The sequence below is a fragment of the Triticum dicoccoides genome, chromosome 5B (genome assembly GCF_002162155.2).
Source record: "Triticum dicoccoides isolate Atlit2015 ecotype Zavitan chromosome 5B, WEW_v2.0, whole genome shotgun sequence".
NCBI lineage: Eukaryota > Viridiplantae > Streptophyta > Magnoliopsida > Poales > Poaceae > Triticum > Triticum dicoccoides.
Genome location: NC_041389.1, coordinates 6,201,043 through 6,209,391, shown reverse-complemented (window position 1 = coordinate 6,209,391; position 8,349 = coordinate 6,201,043). Strand labels below are relative to the sequence as shown.

General features: G+C 44.0%; 1 protein-coding gene across 2 annotated transcripts in view; it reads left to right on the top strand.

Moving 5' to 3' along the window:
• Positions 1–5,599: 5,599 nt before the first annotated feature.
• Positions 5,600–8,349, top strand: part of LOC119306989 (putative disease resistance protein RGA3) — an 8,963-nt gene continuing 6,213 nt past the window's right edge. The window contains exons 1-7 of one of the 2 annotated variants that reach the window (XM_037583065.1): positions 5,600–5,866; positions 6,145–6,297; positions 6,453–6,578; positions 6,671–6,932; positions 7,046–7,271; positions 7,366–7,516; positions 7,893–8,078. In XM_037583065.1, the coding sequence (XP_037438962.1) occupies positions 6,474–6,578; positions 6,671–6,932; positions 7,046–7,271; positions 7,366–7,516; positions 7,893–8,078 (930 nt within the window). In that variant the 5' untranslated portion in view covers positions 5,600–5,866; positions 6,145–6,297; positions 6,453–6,473. The remainder of the gene's footprint in view (positions 5,867–6,144; positions 6,298–6,452; positions 6,579–6,670; positions 6,933–7,045; positions 7,272–7,365; positions 7,517–7,892; positions 8,079–8,349) is intronic. The other variant, XM_037583066.1, reaches the window with a different exon arrangement.

The following is an 8,349-nucleotide window of genomic DNA, read 5'->3' as shown; positions in this document are numbered from 1 at the left end:
AGGGCGATAACCCTATCATGCCAGTTCTTCCTCTCCATTCGTCCAGTGAGAGCATGACCCTCGAGCTGTAGCGCTATAATCATCCCCCAACCTTGGAGGGTCACCCTCATCTCCCCACATGGAAGATGAAAAGTGTGTTTCTTTGGCCGCCACCGGTCGATCAAAGCTGTGAGAGCTGAGTGGATGAGCATCGACGGCTTACGCTTGAACTGCAGGACAAAAACCAACAGTTGGGCTCTCCTGTAGAACGGTGCGTACCGGTTGTCCTACTACATCTTAACGGTCGTCTTGTGACCCCTCATCCGTAGTGGCGGGAGCATCTGTCAAAATGAAGAACCAAATAATGAGGAACTTATTTTCATCAATTCGAAAGATGTGGTTCAAGAATGGTAATTACCACTCCATTCTCCATGAAACGGGCACGATGACCCTTGTCGAACGCAGGGTCATGCATGGTATACTTAGTGCCGATGTTGTTCGCAAGAGGTGGCCTCCTAAGTAAAATTGCATAAACATAAGCATAAGCATAATTAAAAATAGCATAAGCATAATTCAACACACGTTTGTGATTCATTCATTTGTAAACATGATTCTCATAAGAATGATTCATTCATTCATTTTGCATAAGATTGTTTTAACATTATTCATTCATTTCTTCAATTTCTAAAAAATAAGTAAATACATACAATCTTTCTCCAACATCCACTTGATACGTCTCCAACGTATCTATAATTTTGATTGTTCCATGCTATTATATTATCTGTTTTGTATGTTGAATGGGCTTTCTTATGCTCTTTTATATTACTTTTGAGACTAACCTACTAACCGGAGGCCCAGTGCAAATTGCTATTTTTTTTGCCTATTTTTTTGATAGAAAGACTGTAAGGGAACCCCCTACAGTATAATTGGTGCAACAAACCCAAATTGCAAGTACCATGCCTTGAACCTGGGTGGGTGGGAAGGCATCAGCCCCTTCCCACCACTAGGCGCCTATTTCAGTGTTTCGCAGAAAAGGAATATCAAACGGAATCCAAATAGAATGAAACCTTCGCGAGGATCTTTCTTGGAACAAACGCAATCCAGGAGACTTGGAGTTGAAGTCAGAGACGCAACAAGGCGGACACGAGGCAGGAGGGCGCGCCCAGGGGGTAGGCGCACCCCCACCCTCGTGGGCCCCTCGTAGCTCCACCGACCTACTTCTTTCACCTATATATACTCTTATACCCTAAAAACATCCAGGGGAGCCACGAAACCTCTTTTCCACCGCCTCAACCTTCTGTACCTGTGAGATCCCATCTTGGGGCCTTTTCCGGCACTCCGCTGGACGGGGAATCGATCACGGAGGGCTTCTACATCAACACCATAGCCTCTCCGATGATGTGTGAGTAGTTTACCATAGACTTTCAGGTCCATAGTTATTAGCTAGATGGCTTCTTCTCTCTCTTTGATTCTCAATACAAAGTTCTCCTTGATGTTCTTGGAGATCTATTCGATGTAATACTTTTTGCGGTGTGTTTGCTGAGATCCGATGAATTGTGGGTTTATGATCAAGTTTATCTATGAATATTATTTGGTTTTTCTCTGAATTCTTATATGCATGATTTGATATCTTTGCAAGTCTCTTCGAATTATCGGTTTAGTTTGGCCTACTAGATTGATCTTTCTTTCAATGGAAGAAGTGCTTAGCTTTGGGTTCAATCTTGCAATGTCCTTTCCTAGTGATAGTAGGGGCAGCAAGGCACGTATTGTATTGTTGCCATCGAGGATAAAAAGATGGGGTTTATATCATATTGCTTGAGTTTATCCCTCTACATCATGTCATCTTGCTTAATGCGTTACTCTGTTCTTATGAACTTAATACTCTAGATGCATGTTGTATAGCGGTTGATGTGTGGAGTAATAGTAGTAGATGCAGAATTGTTTCGGTCTGCTTGACACGGACGTGATGCCTATGTTCATGATCATTGCCTAGATATTCTCATAACTATGCGCTTTTCTATCAATTGCTCGGCAGTAATTTGTTCACCCATCGTAATATATGCTATCTTGAGAGAATCCACTAGTGAAACCTATGGCCCCCAGGTCTATTTTCCATCATATAATCTTCTATTTTTCGTCATATAAGTTTCCGATCTACAAGTCTAGTTTCCTATTTATTTATTTTTGCAATCTTTACTTTCCAATCTATACAACCAAAATACCAAAAGTATTTACTTTATTATCTTTATCAGATCTCACTTCTGCAAGGGGCCGTGAAGGGATTGACAACCCCTTTATCGCGTTGGTTGCAAGGTTCTTGATTATTTGTGCAGGTACTAGGCGATTTGCGGGTAGTCTCCTACTGGATTTATACCTTGGTTCTCCAAAACTGAGGAAAATACTTACGCTACTTTGCTGCATCACCCTTTCCTCTTCAAGGGAAAACCAACGCATGCTCAAGAGGTAGCACCACTATATGCATATGGTTGATTCATATCACAAAGGTTCATCACATCAAAACAAACCTATGAGTTCATTCCTTCAATAAGCATATTAATATATTTTTAACATGAACTAGGGTTCATCATGTAGTTCAAAAATAAGTAAATACATACAATCTTTCTCCAACATCTCCTATATGCATATGGTTGATTCATATCACAAAGGTTCATCACATCAAAACAAACTTATGAGTTCGTTCCTTCAATAAGCATCATATCAAGATTTTTTACATGAACTAGGGTGGGCTTGAACCAAGTAATGCATCGAATCGGAAGCTATTTTGAGAAAAAATAATTGGATGGATTGAAGGAGCTTACTTTACTCGTTTCGGAGCCATCTTGATCCACAAAAATGATGAAGAAATGAAAGAGATCCGAGGGGAGAGTGGAGGGGACGAGAGAGAGAGAGTAAGAACAGAGAGGGCGGTGGGATGGGGAGAGATGGGGAGGGGGATGGCGAACCGGCGCCCGACCTTAATTATATGTGCCCAGACCGTACCACCGGACAGTCCAGCGGTAGGGTCTCACAGCTTACCGTTGGACCCTGTGGCGGTAGGGTCGAGCGGAGCTCACGGCGGCCGTCAGTTGGCTGCTGACGTGGATTAGTCAGCTACCGCCGCGGTCCCTGGTGGTAGCCTATGCATACCTACCGCCAAGCTGTGTGGCGGTAAGAAAAAGGGTCAAATGTCAAAATAAAATCGAACCAGGGTCAGATCTGGTTAAACTATCTGAAATGGGTCAAAACACGAAATTTAGCCACGGTGGGTTTCTCTCCAACGAGTATTTATTCACTTAGGACGCGTTTGGTAGGCTGCATATACCTTAGTCAGACCCGCTTGGGAAGAAAATTTCCCGTTTGGTTACCCGCATTCACTATTGGGCCTGCATAGCACGAACATTAAAGCACCTCTGGGTATGCATTCAGAGGAACGCTCAAATCGGCCGTTTTTGTGGAGCCAGGCCCGCGCGATGCAACGCTAGGCACGTGGGCGTGGGCGGTTGCACACGTGGGTGCGGTCCCGAGAAGTCGTGTTGTTTCCAGACGCGTCATCATAAATTACCCTCACCTCCCTTCCTCACCGCTCTCTCCCCTCTTCCCCACCCACAATGGCGGCGGTGACCACTGGAGCTCTAGTGTGAATTGATACAAGACGATGGCGGTAACCACCGGAGCACAGCGGGCACGGCGGTAAGACCTTGTCCTCTCTGTACATTCACTGCTTTCGACTCGGGCTAGATTAGATTAGAGCACGTGATTGAAGAGTTAGGGAGGGGATTGAACACATCGGGGCTGGAGGATTGCCATCAATCGATTATGCATCGACGGCTACTAGGGGTCATAGGTTATTTTTCGATTATATAGGAGGTGGGGATTGGGGTACAAACTTTCTTTTCTATCCCAGCGAGCCTGGAGTCACGTCGAGCGGCGGTGGGGCGTAGGCATCATCCTTTCTTCCTCATCGTCTTCGTACAGAACGATGAGTCTTGCACGGTCGCCTACCGCTAGCGCCCTGGCTTAAAATTAACTACTACTAGAGGTGATATAAGAAATGAACTGAATGATGGAGTTTTACCAAACTATTTATCAAGAAGGTACTACTTGTCAGGTCAAGTGTCAAATACCTAGAGATCCAACATTTCTAATAGCTAAAATATTCAAGAGAAAAAACAACGCTAACAAAATAGACAAAAGATAAACAGTGGTGGCAAAGAGGGAGCTTCTGAAACCTTCATGTAAGCGGATGGCGACGACGTGTGATGGGATGGGGACGATGGTATCCCCAGAACCCACCAGCTGGGGCGGTGGCGATGGCCTCTCTATCATGGGTGGACGGCTAGGGCGGCAGCTGTCTAGGCAGACGACGGCCGGTGCGCTTATAATCGTTGCGGCGAGAACAGAAGTTTATAGGAGAATGACTACTAGATCTGTTACTCATGAATTTATTCGATGGGGAAGATGCATATGAATTGAAGATGGAAACCAATGGGCAGAGGAGTTAATCGGGGGGATTATTGGGCGGTGGGTAGAGGCCGAGCGGTTGCGTGTGAGGGAGGTTTTTTTTTTCCACTGTGACTGCAGGGGAATAAAAATGAAAAGAAAAGGTTTATTTTTCTGTAGCTTGATTGGCTGATTTTGCCAACTGAATAGTGATGTGTCACATCGCTAATGTAAATAGTGTGTATGATGAGAGAATAGGGAGTAGTGGGGAGCAGCTTCTTAGGAATGATAGATTTGGATATAAATTATTGCCATGTTTAACTAGATATGTGAAGTTTTGTGAAGCTAGAAGGAACCCGAGCACACCCTTAAAGCAGACGTGTGCTGTGCTAGGGAGGAGGAGGCTGCCTACCAGGCGGCGTTGGTGGCCGCCATGCAGACCTCCATCGAGGAGGAGGAGGTGGCCTACCAGGCCAGGCTGGCGGAGGCCCTCGCCCTCTCTGCTGCCGCCGTCCCCTCCCAAGGGCAAGGCATCCCCCCCTCCCTCCCTCCCCCCTCCCCCCGCGTGGCTTGGCGCGACGCCGGCGTAGGAGGCGGCGTACCTCAAGCAGTGGGGAGCAGCGCAGCGACGGCAAGCGGTTCTATGTACGTACGTTGTGGTGGTGAGCAACATGCAGCAGCAGCAACTAATCACCCTTCCAACGCCTCTGTTACCGTAGTAATCAGACACGCCCTTGGTTCGAACTTCAGTTCCAAACTGTACGAAACTGCTCCACACACTATGAGCTTTGGACAATCTGTGCACGATTAAAAAAATCCACCGCCCGTTGCTCGGCCGTGAACAACATTGCATCGCTGGATTCAATCGCCGACTGCAAATCGTCCAAATAATGTCGTCTGGATAGCACTGCTCCAAACTGTATGTGGGGAATATTTTCGATCGGTTTGGCTTGAAAATACGTACAGTTTGAATTATAGCATTTGCAATTTGGTTTGGACTGGCCTGGTTGTTGGACTTATACATGTATGGATTAGGCTGTGTTTAATCTGGATTACAAACTATTCCCAGGTTTAGGTGGATATATGTGAAGTTTTGTAAAGCTAGAAGGAAAGCACGCCCTTAAAGCAGACTCGTGCTGTGCTTTGTTAGACAAGGAGAAGACGTGACGAGACGTTGGCACACGCCCCATGTGAACCCAAGAACTAGTAGTGCACAGTGGACTCGTCCGCTTCCCGTCAAGCAAAAAGAAAAAGGAAAAGGAAAAGGAAAAGAACCACCCATCCAGCAGCAGTAGAGAGGCAGTAGCTGAGGAGGGAAGAGTGATTGTGGTGGAGGCGGGGGAAGGGGAAGAAGGCGAGGGCAAGGCGCGTCTCAAGGCGCTGGGGACGCCGCGGCTGGGGCATCTGCTGCTGTATAGAGCTCCATCGATCCCCACTCACGCAGCAGGTTAGCGATTTCTTTATGCTCCCTCTCATTTCTGGTCTCCTCAGTCCTAAATGCAACATTTGTACTTCTGAATCTCCATTAGCATTTGGAAATCCATAGAAAATAGATTCATCCAAGTAGATAAATCCATAGAAACCTACATCAGAATCGCCGCTGCTTTCCTTCTTTGGGTTTCATGTCGTTTCGATTTAGGACATTTATCCAAGGAGACATGGCAGGTTGGGCGAAAATCCTGTACACTATAACAGTAGATAAGAACTCGATTTCGCATTGCACAGGCTAGCTCAGGGTGTTCAGATCCATATACATACAAGAGGCCATTAGCAGGAGGAAGCCCACTAGATCTACTGCTATCCAGCTCCGGTTGTGCAGTGTTGGGACACTCACCAAGTTTGTCGTTTGAGGCCGCTGGTTCCTTGTTCAGGTTTCAGGTTGGTTCTCCAAGTATGGCCACGCCTTGTTGAACTATTTTATTTATTTCTTCCCTCGACATTTTTCTTTTCTTTTGTATCATCTGAAAACTTGTCCATCTCTTTTCAGCTATATGAAATATAATATTTTCATACTCTTTTTTGTGTACGTACAGAAGGCCCAAGCGCTGATATACATGACTACAGCAAAGAATATACGGTTACATATCTTAGAAGAGATTACCAATGGATTCTCAGTGGACTCAAGAATAGGAAGGGGTGGGTATGGAGACGTTTACAAGGTATGATTTATTATTTGGTATTTTCTGTTTCAACAAGTGTACCAGCACTAACAGCAACAACCCAGTTATAAACAAATAATTATGCCAAGCAGGGAGTTTACAAAGGGGAAGTGATTGCTGTGAAGTTGCTTCATGATGATCCGGAGCAAGTACTTGATGACAGACAATTTCACAGTGAAGTTGTTAACCTTTTGAGGGTTGAGCATCCAAATATTGTGCGGTTGCGTGGTTATTGTTATGAAGCACAATATAAATATGTTGAACACGAGGGTAAGGACCGTCTGTGTAAACACATGTACAAAGTTCTCTGCTTTGAGTACATGCAGGGTGGAAGCCTAGACAAACATCTTCAAGGTATGACGGAACTAAACTTCAATGCAATCATTTTCTTTTGTCAGTTTGTGTCTTAGAAAAAATCAGATCCGTAACTCTTGTTTGTATAATATTCTCTTTGTCAACCTCTGTAGCACAATCTTTTGCACCCAACTGGAGCACATGTTACAATATTATAAAGGGCATTTGTGAAGGTTTAAATTTCCTTCATGGATGCAAGCCACCAATTTTTCATCTTGATCTGAAGCCTGCCAATATATTACTAGACAGTTCCATGGCGCCTAAAGTGGCAGATTTTGGATTGTCAAGACTCTTCGGTCGATCATGCACTCATGTCACAGAAAAGATTATTGGAACCCAGTAAGTGCCATGTAGAATGCCTCATTTTGAAGTTCCTGACTTCCGTGATAAAATAAATGGTATTTGAACTGACCATGTGGTTGATATTTCACAGGAAGTACATGCCACCAGAGTTCATTAAATATGGCATCATCTCGCCTAAGAATGATGTATTTAGTTTAGGTGTCATTATCATAGAGATAATGACACAATCTATGTGCACTCATTATTCAGAAATGGGCGACGTCAAACAATTTATCCACGAGGTAACAAAAAACTATTTTCAGTTTGCTACTCAGATTTCATATAACAGAGTAACACACCTCCTCGTCACAAGTCTGTTTAGTGTTTATACTTTATGCATTGTGGTTGACATGATCTAAAAATGTGTTATGGTTGATGAAGTAATGAGTTAATAAGGATAAAATATATGGTGATGCATTCCCCCTCCAGCACAATATATCACAATATATTAATCTTGAAAGATAACTTATTTGCGTGGCTATAGCAAAAGCTACATGCTGCCAGGTTTGTCACTAGGGGTGTTTAATCATGGGTTTCCCAACCCGTGTATATCTGGCATGTACATTGTCTCAGACATAAAAATTATAACCTGATAATATTTATATTTCGATTTCGTAGGTACATACCAATTGGAAGAATATGATAGAAGCCACATCGGAGTACCCATCAGCGGAATTACATCAAGTGCAGACGTGCATCGACACGGCAATGCATTGTGTGGATCCTGACAGAAACAGTCGACCCACTATGGCAGATGTCATGGATATCCTGAACAAGACAGGAATCCATATTCCCAAGAGACAGGTATGATCAATGTACTTGACGTAATGCAAGCAAAATGCAAGATCATTCTCGTCTCCCAGTCATTTCATTTTTCAATACTTACTGCCTGCATCGTTTTGTTTCACTACTATTCAATGTATGTAGAACAAACATCATTTTAGTTCCATCTAATTCATTTTAGTTAGAGACAGGTATGTTGACCAAATATCATTTTAGTTCTGTCTAATTCCAGGAACAGAAAAACTAGCTAGAGAGCACAAGTTTAAAAGCATGCCTTTCGATCATCATGGAG